General features: G+C 44.2%; 1 protein-coding gene across 2 annotated transcripts in view; it reads left to right on the forward strand.

The window, feature by feature from the left end:
• Nucleotides 1–501: 501 nt before the first annotated feature.
• Nucleotides 502–17,895, forward strand: part of nkain4 (sodium/potassium transporting ATPase interacting 4) — a 45,821-nt gene continuing 28,427 nt past the window's right edge. For both annotated transcript variants that reach the window (XM_080496688.1, XM_080496689.1), the window contains exons 1-3: nucleotides 502–626; nucleotides 16,198–16,335; nucleotides 17,513–17,593. In XM_080496688.1, coding sequence (XP_080352814.1) covers nucleotides 573–626; nucleotides 16,198–16,335; nucleotides 17,513–17,593 — 273 coding nt within the window. In that variant the 5' untranslated portion in view covers nucleotides 502–572. The remainder of the gene's footprint in view (nucleotides 627–16,197; nucleotides 16,336–17,512; nucleotides 17,594–17,895) is intronic.

A 17,895-nucleotide genomic window follows, 5' to 3' on the forward strand; every position in this document is an offset into this window, starting at 1 on the left:
GGAGCATCTGCAAACAAACATCTGCCCAAACTGGCTTGATTGCTTTATCTGTAAAATCTAATTACGCCTCAACCTTGTAAATTGGCTTAATAGACATGTATTCATTCAGCAAGGCGCGGAGTTAATTACCTCTGTTTAAACATATTGGATCAAAAAAAAAAAAAAGTGCACACATTTCCAGGACTGCCACACCACAGACAGCCTCCAGAAAGCAGTTGACGCCCTCAGTCAGTCCCGCACCTCCTCCTCCTCCTCCTCCTCCTCCTTTTTACGCACAGCCATCCTCCCAGCCAGTCACCTCGAGTGCGTCCGGACTGGTAACAGACTCGCACCGGGAGCAGCCACCTACAGGACCCAGCCGCGCGCCCGCGTGTGTGTGTGTCTGTCTGTCTGTTTGAGGGTGTGTGGGAGAGAGAGAGAGAGAGAGAGAGAGAGAGAGAGAGAGAGAGCCCGGAGCTTGGACGGGAGGATGGGACGCCGGTGCTCCGATCAAGACTGAGTGTGGTCTGCATGCTGTGAAGCCCCTCCGACTCGTTCTGCTCCTCTCAGTCACGTTTCCCCCCGCTGACACAATGGGCTGCTGCAGCGGACGATGCACCCTCATCTTTATTTGCACTTTACAGCTGGTGAGTGGATCTCTTTCTCTTTCACAAGTTCTACTACCACTGCTGTAGCGTCGACAGAATGCTTCGAACCAAGGTTTTTCGCCGGACAGGAAAACCTTAAAGCAGTAGTGGTAGAATTCCAAAAACTCACGCTGTAATACTGTCAGGTATATCAAGCTGAATTATATCTCGTGCCCTCCTTACACACACTTGGAGTCTGCTCTCACTAGAAATCACATAGAATGTGTATTTTTTGCTGAGTGAGTCTGAGCCTGACAGTAAACACATGGTGGTCTGAAGAATTCCACTTTTCTCAGCACCAACAGTCTCCTGTGGTGACAGTGTTGAACTAACAAGCTGCGTGATGTCTGGCCATATTGCTGGAGTAAAGATAGTGGTTTAACCAATGTGATGGTTTTACTGTCCAATGCAACCTTTAAATATTTTCACAGCCATGCCACAGAGCTCTGCTTGTTTTCAAGTCAGTAGGTAACTTTTCATCACTGTGGCGTCAGTTCACAGGTAAGTTAGTTGTCTGATCCCGAGGCTTCAGAAATGTCCTCGTGAAGAACTCTTTGTCTTTGCGAGACTGTCCGCGAGAAGACACCAGATCTCGGAGGTTGGGGTCGAGCTGGAGCCTTTTGGTCTCAGATCAGTGGCTTGTATGCTGTGGTGACATTTTACTGATGGTAACTGTGCAGTCTCAGACGACGCTTCTCACCGAGCTTGTCTTTTTGCTACTATCCCTGAGCACAGTTTACTTGACAGGCTGTGACAATGTTATTTATGAGGGTATTAAGACAGAGCTTGCTCGCGCCACAAGCTCCCCCCAAGTAAATGCCACTGTTAACAACTAAAGGATAGCAGTAAAATCTTCCCCCGGACATAGACCGGAATGGGAAAGTTCAGACAAATTGAATCATGCAAAGGAGTGATTTTTAAAGACAAAATAAACAATAAGGCAATGTTTTTGGCCTCAGCTATTATTACGTTGTAAAGACGTTGATACCGTCAAGGTGTATATCTACACGCCAACATTTTAACACCAGTCCACAGGTTTCTGGCTGTGGTTTTGTTTCATGTTCAGAAATATAAGAAGCTGCTCATTTACATTTGAAATGAATCTCTGACTGAGTTTTAATGATTTTTCAGGGAGGAAAAAAAAAAAAAGATTAATCGACTTGAGCTTCAGTTCTCTCTCGTGCTGTCATTTGAATTACTTGCTGCTGTTATCGGCCTCAGAAGCCCGCTGTTCTTTTCCCCGCTTCATCTTCAGAAATTAATAGAGTCAGTGTGTCTCACCTGTTTGTCTCGCAGGATTGAGTCGGAGAGTGAAGTTTGGGGAGCTTCGACAGTCGATGGGTCGCTTGGTTGGTCACTTGACTCGGTTTCTCGGGCAGGTTTCCGAGCGGATGGTTACGAACCCTCCTTGAGCGACACACCTGTTTTTCTTTTGCCGACTTCCAACCTTTTTGCCTCATTAGAGAGAACGAGGTCGACCATTTGTTACGAGGTTGATAAAGCTGTCAGCCGGCCGCCTAAAAAGTCCCTGAAGACTTGTGGAAACCGCTTTACTCTCCCTTGGCACTACTTCTGCATGACCTGACACTTCCTGTCCAGGGAAAGCACATACAAACACAGACACACACCTACACGCTGATGAGTTTAACCTGCAAAGAGCGGGCTGCACTAAACCCTGCCTGACCTTTCCAGAGGTCATCGGGGTTGTGTGTGTATCTATACGCAAGTGTCTGCTCACATTAATATACATGTGTGTGTGCCGAGCAGCACGAGGGACCCCGACTCTCTCCTGGCTGAAACCTATGCATTGACAATGAGCCAGGTTATTCCCAGTCCATTACGGGGTAAAACTACCATTAACAAAACAACGTGGCGTGCTCCTCAGATGTAAAAATAGCCCCCGTTGAACCGCTGCGTGCGCTAATTAGCCGGGCAGAGTGCTTTGATCAAACCTCTTTTGGCATCTCGGCCATCCCCCTAATTGAATTGTGGTGCGCTCTCCTCATCAACAGGCCGAGCAATGGGACTCATCTCTCTGGGACAGAAGGCAACAGATAATGAGCCGGTATTGATCGAAACGCCTCCGTTACCTCTTTCCTTTTCAGTCTAACTGTTCCAGACAGTGAGGCTGGAGGGTTGTCAGAAGCCCGATCAGCCCCAGAGAATAGCGAGCACTGGCAGGAAGCCCTGTCTGTGTAATGATTTGTTTGTTCTTGCAGACACAGGCAAGCTCTTTTTTCTTTTGTCTCAACGGGTCGCTTGTTTGAGGAGTTGACCCGATGCTGACCTGGCATGGATGGCTTTCCACCGCTCTGATACACGACGCGGTCCAAGATGCAGTGTGTAATGTCAGCGACTGGCCGTGACCAAGACGTCGTCCTCAGTAGAGGCTGCTGGTGGCTGATAGATGAAGGAGGCCTCCCGAGTGGTCATGGTGGTTTTTCAGGGAGGGTCAGACAGGCGGACACATATAATCACACTGAGCAAGGGTAATGAAGTCAAAGCAGAACGTCGACCCCGGAAATCTCTGGCCGCAATTGTTCTGGCAGCACTGACCTCACATACACTCAGGCACTATTTCATGCAGCCGTCTCCACACTCAGACACACCCACCGGCACAGCTGCGCCCTCTGAACTATGAGTTATAGGTCCGATGCTTGGTAAAGATTATAGCCTTTGTACAAGTGGAGGATGTGCAGCTTTGACAAAGACGAGAGAGACAAAGGGAAGAGCTGGAAGGTGTTTCATCTGATCACAGACGAGGAGAACAAAAACCTATCAGCGGTGTCTGAGGGAGCGGTTTGATTTGAGCATATTTAGGACACGCCGCTGTCACTGCAGCAGCCTTCAGCACAGACACAAGAGAAATCTGCAGGTTTCACCTCATCTTCACCTGTAAAAACTACCAACCAGACTGCCCAGAAGCAATATGTGAGTGTGTGTGTGTGACTTTAATATCTTGCATCACACTGCCCATTTTTCTTTTTTTTAATGTGTTTGACGACAGAATAAACTAACTTTGTAGTGAAGGCTTCAGAGAACAACACCGAGTTCAACCAAAGTGCTTCCAAGAAAGTTTCAGCAGGAAAGCGGAACGCCACATCCTGAAGAGTTTTATCTCTGAAGGCGAGACATTATCCCTTGGCAGGCGTCACGTCATCTCCTACATATTACAAAGAATTGGAGATGTTTTCTTCCCCGAGATTCCACTATCTCATTTCCTCTATTAGAGCACTAAAATTCAAATTTCCTGGTGAATATTCATAAGTTCAGAGTTGTTGGATGTCTGTCAACCTACTGTTTCCCCCCCCGCTCCGAACACGCACACACACACATGCACACACACACGCGCACGGCCATATTAATGCATCACACAGCTGTAATTAAGAATAATTACAGCAGCTGGAGTGAATTGCATCGCCATAAAACTCTGAATGCTATCAGGCCACGACACCAGGCGGTGAGGGTAACTGCCACTATAAAAAAAACAAACAAAAAAAAAAAACAACAACTCATGTCTTGCCAGTTCCCAGGTGAGGAGATGCATCAGGAATATGGTAACTGGAGAAATATATAAGCTGTTGCTGGCAAGAGCTCGACTGTGTCAATTAAAGCAATTACAGACGCTACAGACATCTGCTCATTACGTCGCGTGGTGGGTATTTTGTTGAGTGTGTGTGTATGTGTGTGTGTGTGTGTGTGTGTGTGTGTGTGTGTGTGTGTGTGTATGTGTAACTTAAAGTCGTGTGTGATCAGCGATGATGAACTGGATTTCCCTGGCACTGCCAAGTTGATGGAGGAGGTCGTCCAGCGGGGATCGGTTGGACAGTCACAGCTTCTTTATCTCTGTTTCCTTCTCTTTGTCTCTGCTCCTCTTAGGCCCACTATTAAGTTTTCATAAGCCTTTTCTGAACGGTGATTCATATCACTGCGGGTACAAACACTTTTTTTTTCCCCCCAGTATTTGTTTTGGCTTGCACAGATGGGGACAGACTAAGATAGCATCCCTATCTGAATTATCCATGCAGAAACAAAATGCAATGTCTGTGTGTACTAGACACAGCTTGCAAAACAGAGATTGGACTCCCCATAAACTAAGTTTAGTCCATGAATACTAATCTTGGTGCTGGCCACCTCGTGTCATTTATTTCCAGTTTTTTTTTTTTTTTTTGGGGGGGGGGGGGTTGAGTTGTGCTCAATGAAACTTCAACTTTAATGAGTGTTGTGTATGATTATGTAAGCTTTACAAATGAATGATGAATACATGGAATATTGGACCATAATACTCTTGAGTTGTGTTCTATATTTACATTTACATTTGCACGCTGTGGCATGCGTCAGCAGCGTGTCGATAAGCCCGGCCCTTTGGCTGAATGGAAGGTGGAGGCTGTTAGCAACAAAGTGTCAGCTGTTTGGAGGTATTTCACACCGGGAAGTTAAACCGCATGGTGCATTATAAGTAAAATCCCAGTCACACTTGATCAAACTGCTATCAGTTCAGTGTTTCCTGTCAGCTCCTGCTCATGGTTTTGTAACAGCAAAGAGTGATCGGCGCGTCAATGGCCTGAAAAGGTTCGGCGCTATTGAATTTTTGTTAGCGGCGATTATCCATCCACCTTCTATACTGCTTCCTCCTGTTCAGGGTCGCGGGGCTGCTGGAGCCAATCTAATATGGGTGACAGATCGCCAGTCCATCACACGGCGAGCACAGAGAGACAGACAACCACACGCACTCACATTCACACCAATTAGCAATAATGATCTCCCGAGTTGAAATGGTGGTCATGTGCGTGTGAAGGAGAGTTTATTCAATGAAGTTGGAATTTTTTGCTTTCTCCCTTTTGATTTTATGTGAGATAGAGGGTAGAGATGTGAGATCGTACACTCTAGGTTCGCCAACAGTGTGGATGGTTCCTAAAATATAAGATAAAGGTCTCAATCCCGTCCTACTCCGTCTGTAAAGTTACATTCTTTTCTATTAGATGGTCATGTAGGCCATCTTAATTAAGCATAGTGTGTTTTTGCATGTTGATTCTGGTCTTGACCAAGCTGTGCTGATTGCTATTCTACCGTACTACCTCCTTTACAAAAAAGGATAAAACAGCAGCTTAACATTGTGTCACAGGGTGAAGAAACTCCAACAGATTCACATTCACATCTCTGACTTTCGTGTAATGTAACCGGTGTACTCGGGATTCCTCGTCGAAACACTACAAAGCTGTGTGTTATATCTTTTTACTTTACCTCATCCCTACACCCAACCCATTCCCAGTTTCCTCCCACCCCTCGAAGGCAGGTTGGAATATGTTTGAATTATTGATGACTATCTGATTTATCAACGGGGCTGCAGTCACTGGAGATTTGGGGGAGATACAGACAGAAGGGCAAAGAGAAACATGGGGTTGATGGGTGGGTGGCACGTTGACCTCTTATTTTGGGGCAATTAAGAGCACGGCCCCAGAGACCCGAGATCTCTCCATTTCGCGTCCCTTCGCCAGTCTCTTTTTAGTTCTTTCCCACCTCTTTTTCCTCTTTCTGGCGCAGCATCGCCACAGAAATCTTAATGTATACAATAAGATGCCTGCAGGTATTAAAAAAAAACAAAAAAAAACTGCCTGTCAAAAATGGAGACACTGAAATGTATGATGAAAAAATCTGTGTAGCACGCTTCCTCGACAGATGCTGAAGACATGGGGCTCCGCTCACATCCTGTTCTCAGGACAACTGTCACTCTAAAGATAGCTGGGCTGACATATATAGCCTTTAACCACACCACACAATTGACCCGCCCAAAACGCAGCACTGCATTCAGTCTGCATTCAGCCCGATACCACTGGGCCATTTGTTTGCCACCGACTTGATCGTTTCACTTTTTTTGGCTGCACGCACGGATTAAAGCAGCCAGGTTTCATGCCAACTGACAAAGAGGTGGTGACCTTACCTTTTCTCTTTTTCACCTTCCCCACAGTCATTGTCCAGGCCATGTGCATGTTGGTTTATAATAATATGTGCGTTCATGAAAATCCCATCTCCTGTTCGTCCCCGGTGGCCCCTTTTATAACTGTTCACCATTTTAATGTCTTCAATTTAACAGGCCATTAATTATGTGGTTATAGTGAAAACCTTGGGCCTGGCAAATGTGAGCGGGTGCATGTACGCAGCCATGCACGTGTAAGTGTGTTAGTGTGTCTGTGTGTGTTCCACATCAGTGACATTGCAATATTAAGCTATAATGGAGATAAAACTCAAACTATTTGCAAGCCCATTTCTTTCTTTCCATTCCAGCGGTTCCAGTGGTGTCATTTGTTATAGTGTGGCATGGAATAAATTGCTTTGGGAGCGCCGCAGCTGGGATGACTATCTTGACAGATCGCGCACAGTTGAATGGCTGTGATGCATATTCATCTCACTCACATTTCCCCTCTCGGTTTTTGACATTCAGTCCTTGTTCTACAAGCAGTTGATGGCTTTACGGATGTTTTTCCTCCTAATTGTTGCGATCAAATGGGTGGACACGGGGATGCGTGCGGCGTAACTTTCTCTGGAGTGCATGAAATATGAAGAGTGATGGTGTTATGATGAAAAGAGCAACATTACTGGCTCAATTATGGAAAGTAGGGCTGGAGGGTGAAAGCTGCTGGCAGCTGTTTGTCGTTCTTGACTGCATATTTTTGATGAAAATTCTCTCTGTCGCAGCTAAATTGCCTACTTGTTAATTGGGGCAAAACCTAAACAGCTTTTTGTTAAATCTGGGACATGATGAAGCAGAAATGGAGAGAATATTGACTGGTTTGAGCTCTCTTCTCATTTTATAAGGTTTCTTCCATTCGATTGTGTTTTTATCCCTCGATTTTGCTCGCTAACATCTGCTTATCTTCAAAATACAAGTATCTATATGTGTGTGTTCTTTTGTGTTTTATATTCAATGTAGATAATCTTTTTTGAATGTTTCCTGATATAATTAGTTTCCACAGATTTGTATGTGACACAGTGGCTGCTTTCTCTTGCTTCCAACACACATCAAGCATAAGGTTTGGAGCCACAATAGAAAAACACACAAACTCATTATATACTCAATTATATTTAACCCTAACCCTAACCCTAACCCTAACCCTAACATTAATCTGCTAGAATTGAGTCATAACATCCAGCCCTGCTGCAGTTTTTTCTTTTTCGATGATGTCGCAAATTTTCAATTAACCTCTAATGATTGAACATTTGCTGCCACCTCTGCAGATAAAGTTGTTGGCCGAAGGCAAAATGGTGGAAGGCAGATAAGAGAGGGGAGGTAGATTGAGTGATTTGAACATTTTAAGTCATGGCAGCCATGTGAGGAAGGTTGTTTGCTGTCCCTGAAGACAGATTTAAGTGAAAGTCTCAGTAAATTCAGCTTAGTCAAGTCACTGTTAATTATTGAGCTAAAATCCTGTAAATGCAGACCAAATTCATCCATTAATTGGTGATAGGGAAAACAGTCAGATCAAATGCTGCCAAGTTTATTTATTTAGTACAACACTGAAAGCTGCCACAAACACAGCCTGAACTGTCGCTTCAACAATAATGAATCATCGTCAATTATGATTAATTAAGAGTTTAACACTCACAACACAATTCATCTGCTTCATCAAGACACGGCGGGTGTGCAATTGGATCTGATTGAAGAAAAGATGACTCACCATGATGTTCTCAGATTTTTTATTTTTTTTACGTCATATTTGTTGACTGCCTGACTGTCAGGCTGCAGGACGTGCGCCTGCAGGACTGCGTGTCAGGAAAAGTGGTCAGCAACACCGAGGCTCCTCAGCTGACAGAAGGTTCATGAAATCTCCATGTCTGTGTGGGGAAAATACACTGTAACTTTTCTGAAATGCTGAGGAGTCGACATATGCATTATGGCTGCAGTCAATAGTTTGTCAAGTAAATCAGGTGCTGATTGTTCTGTTCTCCGTTTGGTGAAAAAGTGCAGAACTTACTTCACCATCATCTGGATCAGGGGACACACATTTCTTACATTTCTTACATGCTCCAGATACTTAGTGGTCTGATGAAGAAGGACCACTGAATATATAAGTATGCGCGTGTGATTGAATTACAAAAACACACCTCCAGCCAGCAGCCTGGTATGCAGGCTGGAACATTTTTTTTTTTAATGTTTGTACTGAGACAGAAATAAAACAGTTTTCAGCAGGTTGGACTTATGTCCAGGACCCGAATAACCACAGTAGGTCAAATACATCCATGTAGGGTGTGTATGGCTGTAGAACTGCCAAGGTTTTCCTTGATTTGTTCGATACACAGGTTTTTTTGTTTTTTTTTGACAGCTTAGTATTGATTCAATGGAATTCTACTGAGATTCACTGTCATCATCAACATCCATCTATAACTTTTCCAAGAGTGGAAATAAATAATTGACAGTGAAGCAAATAAACAGGCACCAACAAAGCAAAGTGAGGCAACGTACCTGGAGAGCAGATAGGGGGCTGGAGATGAAGATCGGACAGGCCAGATGGGACTGAGCCTGAACATAAGCTCACACTGAGACCAGGGGGCTTCATTCCACCCAACCGATTAAACTCGGCTGCACTCACTTACATTGAGCTGAAGAAGATTGTTGACTCCCGTCTAGAGGATGTTTAAAGGCTTGATCTCAAAGCAGCTGTGACAGAGAGAACATTCCATCTCAGACACGCCACAAAAGTGAAAAGTTTAAAGTAATTTGTTGGGAGTCCGGAGGGAGAGTTCGTTCAAAGCGATGGCTTATATGGTGTTTCTTTCAGTGGCGCGGATTTGTGTGTTCCCAATAGCAATGACAGATTAGCATGTTATTAGCGCTAAGGGCTCTTAAAGCCAAGCATATTTCATCTTAAATAATGCACTATTTGTGTCATATAAGCTTTAAATGGCCACTTCATCAAAAAACAAGCCACCACCAGCACTTACCTCGTCCTCTGTTTAGCGCCGCCACCCCAAGCCGAGTGGCACTTAAAGGGACGAGGCGCTGTGTTTCGCTGTGAAGACCATATTTCAAACAGAGGAGAAGAAAGTGGCTTATGGAAGCACCCTGCCTGCTAATCCCTGCCTTAACTCTGGTCGACCAGGCACCACCAAGGGCTATCTATCTATCCAAACTCTCCACGTGCCCAATGAAAGCCACACACATGCACCCACACTGAGACTGGCACCATTAGTTATACTGTTACACAAGCACCGGGCAGGCAGCATAGTATAATAACTTTACCCAGACAAGACGGGAAAAAATTGGATTGGAGAAAGTTCTGGAGAAGTACTTTACTGCCTGCTGGGAGTCAGAGTAAAAAAAAAACAAGCCTGTGCAAAGCATGGCACATTAAAAGCAGCCAGCCACTGCTGTTCTCTGTTGTTGTCTTGCTCTTTATTTTTCTCTGTGAATAAACTATTTTAGCATTCCCTTGAAGAAACAACAGCTCTGAGAGCATGTGTGCCTTTTTTTTTTTTTTTTTTTTTTTAATCAAAGCTTGTACTGGGTCGTTTTATAGAAGAAAAACAAAAAAGAAAAGAAAGATTTTTTAACTTTGTTTGACCAGACAACATAATTTTTGCATGAGGTAGAGATGTGGTGTCGTGGTCTCCACTGTCGCCTCACAATGGGAAAGCGATTCAAGTCTGAGTTTGCATGTTCTCTCATTTCCTCTCACATTGAAGGCTCTGTTCGAACATCAGTGATCAACTGTTTTTTGTTTTTTTTTGACACACAGAAACATCAGAAACTATAGAACCTCCCTGCATGCATGAACAATGAAAATTAAACATTGACGCTCCTTTAAACTGGCTTTCTTCTTATTGTTGGCCCACTTTAAATGCATCTTCACTTATATAGATGATAGTGTTGTAAATTTACACTATGGGGGTCATCCACTGTTCTTTTTATGGCAGAACAATTATGAATTGTGACCGTAGTGTACATGTGCTTCAGAAAAACATTGTGTTTTCCCGTTTACACTGTGACGGAGACAGGTTCGGGAAACATTGCACTCTGGGAGTGGTTTTCAAAAAAATTTATTTTCATTGACTCAAAATGTGGTTTTCATGTAAATTAACAGCTAAAACACAGTGAAAGTTTAAGTTTTTACTTGGCAATAGAGATACTGAAGTGGACAAAGTGCTGTTCGGTGTTCAGAATTTGTCCAAATTCAGAGGCTTACGAATGGGTACGTCAGTCCCCCCAGTAGGATTTAAATCAATACATCAGAAAGAGATCACAATACATGCATGACTTGTTGTTTAACTTTTTTATTTTATTTTACCTTTCTGTTGTCACATTGTCACACTGTCATTTATCCATTTGGTGCTGTCTGTAATCATGTAGACAACCCTATCAGGCTATTTTGGTTCATTTGTTGGGTCTGTAAATAAATAACATAATCCTAAGCCCATGGCCTCTAGGAAGTAGCAAAACAAAGCAAGAAACTGAGGAGAGGTTAACCGAGGAGAGGACTCTGAACCCCCTGCAAGCCATTTCATAAGTAAAATGTAAAAACAAGAGTCTCAAACAATAATCAGGTTTTGTGCTACTGAAAGATTTTTCAATATTTTCTGTGTTCACTGACTTCTGAGTGGTCAGGTGTGTGTAATGTTACCCTAGGGGGGATTTTAGTGCCCAAATTAATACCACGGATTCACAGGGCTGTGCCGGTACTCAGCGTACCGGAGTAACTATGAGGTTATATCACTTTCTGAGTGGAAAATTGAAAGAAAAAAAACAATAAGGCAGTGAAAGGCATGAATCAGAGATGGCTGACTTTTGTAATGTGCCAGGTTTCGCTCTGACTTGTCTGTCTTTATTCCCAGTGACTCCCAGCAGGCAGTAAAGTACCCGTTAGAGGGCAGGACACGCATGAAACGGTGCTCATCATTTGGTTACTGAATTACAAATTGCCCCTGTGAGTCTTGTTTTATCAGGCGAGGCTTTATTGGATAATGTCTTTCTCAACTAAAATCAACCCACTTGTGAAATTTGGAGACAAATAACTGGGAGATAAAGGAAAATGTAGGAGCTGTTTTCAGTTCATCCCTCAGCTCCTCTGGGTGTGAGTCAGAGTTATTCGCCTGTACACCGAGGAGACTGATTCATGCAGCCTAAAGTCATATAGATTAACACGCACACGCACGGGCGCACACACGCACGCACACACGCACACACACACACACACGTATTTTGATGACAGGACCAGCAACATGCTATCAGAGGACATTTCACAGAGGACACACACACAGAGAAACACTGGTGTGATTTATTGTATCTGCAGGCTAAAGCTGTGGAAATAAGGGGTGGTGTGGTGTCTGTGTGTGTGTGTTTGTGTGTGTGTGTGTGTGTGTGTGTGGGGGGGGGGGGGGTCCACCAGTCACCTCTGTTCTCTCACTGCAGGGGGTCCATCAGGTCCTCTCTCTCGTGGCATTGCCATCCAGTTAGTAGTCAAACAACTGTCCACACAGCCTGCCACATGTTTCTGTCTGAAGTCACGGTTAGATGCTTTGTAAACAAAGTGTTTTTCATACATTTTCAGACACTTATCTTGAGCACACATGCACGTCTTAATTAGCTCTCACACCACGCAGATCAAACGTTCTCTCTCCGTCAGACATGTTCCCTCTGATCTTCTCGTCTCTGCTATGAACTGCTTACTTCTTCGTCTTCATGGTGACATGTGACTTGGTGACAGTAGAGATGACTGAAATGTTTTGGGGCTTTGATTTTCACTGTTATCACTTTTAGAAAGGGAGGACTTTCGTGGGAGGGGGGGGGGGGTGCATTGTTTCTGTAGCTATTTGGTATTTGTGCACGCGCCCAGAGACTCTGTACTGGAAAAAAGGCAGCAGGACTGAGGTCCTAATCTGGACTCTGATGGCTGAAGCACAGAGTAAATGATGGTTCGAGAGAGTTAAAATAGAGATTAAGTGAGAGTGAAACGAAAGCGCGAAGGATGGGCTGCAGTAGATCTTTGAGGGGGCTTGTTGCATCCTGCTGCCATCCCCATCCCCTAATTGCTCAGTATTTATGGTGGGAGGAGTGGTATGTGTGGGCAACATGCTACTCCACATAGACACACACACCCGAAACCAAAATACACACTAAGAGATTCCGTCACCCTACAGGGAGTCATTTGTGTTCGCAGGAGGTCGGTGGGAGGCTTTTACGGGTCGTTACGTAGCCAGCTCTCAATTCCTGGAAGAGCGTCGGTATCTTTTGATCAAATTCCACCCCACTCTCCAGTAACCTGCTTCCTATGAATTGTGGGCTAATTGTGCCACATGGGTTTTGTGTTTGTGCGATTGTGTGTGTGCGTGTGTTTGTGTGTGTGTGTGTGTGTGTGTGTGTGTGTGCCCACGAGCCTCTCTTTTCCTTGATTGATTGTTGTCATCTTGCTGGATTATTGAGTTAGCTGTGTCCGTGATGGGCTTACTGCAGCATTGTAGATGGGGGAACATGTGTACATGCGCTCACACAAGCACGCACACGCACACGCACACGCATGCACACACACACACACACACACACACACACACACACACACACACACACACACACACACACACACACACACACACACACACACACACACACACACACACACACACACTGACAGCAAGCTTGATTGGAAATATTTCCTGCCAGTAGTCCAGGGCTTTGGATGTCACATCACAGAATAAAATATGTGTGCCGGATAGAAGGCTCATATTAATTACTATGGCCGTTATCTTGTACTGGGACTGCAGTAGTATTCACATGTGTGTTGTCCGCTGCTGTTTCAGATGGACACTAAGTCTTTAAAATGGAAATTATTAACGTGTCACAAATTCAACATTCACGTTAAAGATTATCACAAATAATCTGAAAGTCTCAGTTAAAGTTTTGTTTATTGCTCGATGCACAAAATCATAGGTTGCACCACTAACATCTTCACAGTTTCATGCTTTATTATAATGAGGAAATTGTGCTAAGTTCACCCACACAAGGCCCTGAAGCTTTTTGCATTTATGGAGCCAAATAGAATAAAACCTGTTTAATGGATCTCCTTTCCCCCCCACCATGATTACCAGAGGACATGCAGCTTCTCTCCTTTAAACTATTTCCAGAATATGTTTTTCCCAATCGTTTCCTTTTCTTTGCCCCCAGTCAAATTATTGTTAGCATCCAGTGTGGATAGGCAGTATCATACGAGTATGGGAAGAATCTGTTGAATAAGTCTACAGTATTAGAGGGTTCCCACTTAAGTGAGGGCTGTAGACAAATAGTAGATTAAAATGCTAAAAACAGGAAAAGGCATTAGTAGGCGCAGTGCATTTTGGTGAATATCAAATTATGACTCATTTCAGTAGATGGAAGTCTTAATTGAAGTAGTGTTGCAGAGGTTAAAGCCAGATGTGTGTCGTTCTGGGCCTCAGTGGGGTCACAATTTAATTGATTTGATCAGGTGACAGTTTATACAGTAACAACCAAACCGTTTATGAGAAGTAAATTCAAATTGTGGGGAAATTAGAGACACATTTAGGGTCATTAATGTCTCCTCCTAGTGACATATAGACAGAAGTCTTCACCCTGACTTTGATGGACCCTGGTTCAAGTGTCGTGGCATAAAGGGAATCCACGGCAAGTGGGAATGACTTGGTGTGTCCACCGCGCTAAAAAGGGAGCAGTCAAATATATATAATCATTATCATTATCCTCACAGAGAGTAAATATTGTGATTAAGAAACTCATCTCAAAGTCCGAGCTCAGCAGTTATTCCACAAATAGTGTCAGGCCTGTAAACAAAACACCCAAATGGACCGCCGCATGCACACCTCGTTTCTGCCAGCATCCTCCTGCATCACTTTTATTGAGCTCTCTCGCCCAGAGTTGATCAGAAGATGTATGGTTCTCTTCCTCCAGTCCTCTCTCTTTCACAGTATTTATTAGGAGGGAGGAGACTCAATGGATTCCTGGTAAGATATGTCGCTTGTGATGTATCCTTACATTTTTTTCCTCCTCTCTGTCATAATTCTTTAAGTTTTCCATAATTTTCTACCCATCGATCTCAGTTTGGTTCCTCAGACATGTTTTTCTGCTGCCTCCACCGCGGTAAATGGCTTTATCTTTCAGTTGCAGAGATATTTCTTGATATTGGTGTGATAAAGCCCGGTGCATGTCACAGTTCATTCACCCCCCCATTGTTGCTTCACGCTCGGCCTCTGGAGTTCTTGCTCTCACGATCTCTCAAAGTGTTCATTTTTAATTATCACTCAGTATTTTGATCATCTCCCTGCCCTGCCTGTCACAATGTCACAGCAAGTTGCTGGTAACATTTCCATTACATTCGGAAGCGCAGCCACCACCGTGAACTGAGAGCGTGTGTGTGTGTGTGTGTGTGTGTGTGTGTGTGTGTGTGTGTGTGTGTGTGTGTGTGTGTGTGTGTGTGTGTGTGTGTGTGTGTGTGTGTGTCTGCATGGATGTGCTCATGGTGTGCTCCTATCATTGCGGCAGAGGCGAGATTTTCTTCCTTCCTCATCCATCTTCACGCGCTTGGCTGTAAATGACATGTCAACACACAGAGAAACACATCGTTGCTTCAGACACACACACACACACACACACACACACACACACACACACACACACACACACACACACACACACACACACACACACACACAGAGAATGGAATGGAATTGGCAATGGAATTTTAATTAAAGCCCCCCCCCCCCCCCCCCCCCTCCACCCCACCCACACACACACACACACACACACAACACACATACACACACACACATAACATTCCCCCCAAATGGCATGCTAATTGAGTTGATGCAAATAGGAACTCACAGTAAGGTTCAAATTACTTTGTGTGAAGCATTTAAAGCACCACAAGTAAAAAAACAAAACAAAGGATGGGCAGAGAAGAAAGATGGGGAATGTATTTAATGAATTATGGTCAAATAAAAAGGATATCAATATTAAATTAAGTCTTGTGTATGAAGTAGTGGCCTGAAAGCATTAGTGAAGAGGGAGTGAAGACTGGAATTTCTTTTTATTGTGATGGGTTTAACTGTGCTTGTGTGTGCGTGTGTGTGTGTGTGTGTGTGTGTGTGCGCGCTGTTTTGTAAAGCCTGTGTTGTAATAAGTGTCTGAGCTCACTGCGGTGGTATTATTAAGGAAGACCCTCACCACCCATAAAGTTCCCAGATCTTTCTCCTTCCTGGCAGCCGCTGGCAGGGCGGTTGGAAATAGTGAGCTCCTCTTTAGCTCAGCAGGGGATGAATCGATAAATCTGTCGTTGTTTATTTTGTGAAACTCACCTCCGGGCACTCCCACCGTCAGAGGCTAAATACTTGAGCTGCTCATGTTGAGTGGTTCGATATAGTCGGCTACAGTGTGAAGATACATTGTCTTCTCTAAACTAGTTTGTATCAACAAGTGGTGTTTATAATAGTATCAGAACTTTGTTCCACGATTTTAGCAGAAAGGCATAAAGTGAAAACTCCCAGCAGGTTACTGTTGTAAAAGACATCCTGTTAGTGTGATAAAATCTGACATTTTCCTTTCCCTGCCTTCCAGGTATTGGCTTTAGAACGGCAGGTCTTTGACTTCCTCGGTTACCAGTGGGCCCCCATCCTTGCCAACTTCTTCCACATCATCATTGTCATCCTTGGCCTCTTTGGCACCATCCAGTACCGGCCACGATACATCATTGTGGTGAGTGACTCAAATTACATTTGACTTGCAGATCCCTTGAAACTCTGCACAGCCTGCCACTTAATCCTGTTCATTTTTGTCGAGGAGTGTCACATCAGTTTGCATTAGCTCTCATATATTGTAGATCAAACATGTTGTTGCCTTTCTCATTGCAAAACTGTGCCGCACTCTTTTGTGCATTGTGCGACACCCTCAAATCACTCTAATCCCTTGGTAATTAGGCCTAATTAAAAGGGGTGGGATGTTGGGGGGGGGGGGGGGGGGGGGGGGGCTAAGAAGCTCATCAGATTTATATTTGGCTTCAGGTTTTTGGACAGAGAAGGTCATTCTTTCAAGCACAATGCAAAGCATGTGCTGCCTGTTGTTCTCCACTCAGTTAAAAAGTCCCACTAAGAGGCTCTGTAAAGGTGCTTTAACTCATTTCAGTTTTTATTTGACACCATAACGCTCATCTGAGGCATTAAAAGCTATTTTAGAGCGGCATTAGCGGAGGCACAGATGGTAATGCTAATGACAGGAAAAGATTGGGGGAGCGCGAAAGAGGTAAAGAGAGCAAGATAGATGTGAGTAAATAAAGAGAGACGAGGGAGATAAAGAAGGATAAACAGGAGCCGCCGAGGATAAGATGTGGAAACAGGAAGCAGGAAGCAAAGGGAGGAGAGGAGAGGAGGGAAGGGAAGTAGAGCAATTGTTACATGTCGAGTAGAAAACAGACGTCAAGCGAAGAACTTTCATGATACAACTTGTATGCTTTCACCGCTCTTCTTTGTCTGACATTTTAAACACACAGGTCATTGTGAGTCAGAGGATTTCACAACCTTGCCTCAGACGAGTGTCACTGACTCCCTCTGACTACCCCTCTGCATCTGTCAACAGCTGTCTGACTGTACAATTTTATAAACGGCGGAGTCGTGAACTTCATTCGGCCTCAGACGTTTACAAACCTGCAGCTCCCTCAGGGCAAAAATAAACTTCCTCAACTTAACGACGGCTTTTAAAAAGCGAAGTCTTACATACAAATGTATTTGTGTGAATGTTGTGTGAATGTTGGCATGCGGGGGTGGAAGCCACTGTCTTTACTTTGGGACCTTATTCACCAACTGTGGCTTTTTAATCACTGTAGATGTCGTGTTTTGTAGAGGTTTCCATGCAGCTAATCTGTGTGTTTGCCCTTCAGTACACAGTGTGGGCCGCTCTCTGGGTAGCCTGGAACGTCTTCGTCATCTGTTTCTACCTGGACGTAGGAGGTCTGTCAAAGGTGAGAAGTTTTCGTCTGCTGTTATGAATCGCTCGCCGTGCATCTGCTGACTCAAGTGGCTTTGTACTGCGATGGATGTTCTGTCTCTTTCTAAGGTTGTGGAGAGTAAAGCCTGAGTTTGAATCCTTTGTCCAATAACTGTACCACCAACACTGTGGGTGTCTCTGGTTCTCATTAGACCGGCCTGCACTTAAGTTCAAGGGAATGTTCCAATTTTGTGCTCTGTATCTAATAAACTCATGTGGACAACTAATATGCATGTCTGCATATTCTACCTATGCATGCAGGATTTTTTTTTTCAT

This window comes from Blennius ocellaris, assembly GCF_963422515.1.
Source record: "Blennius ocellaris genome assembly, chromosome: 5".
In the NCBI taxonomy this organism is placed as follows: domain Eukaryota; kingdom Metazoa; phylum Chordata; class Actinopteri; order Blenniiformes; family Blenniidae; genus Blennius; species Blennius ocellaris.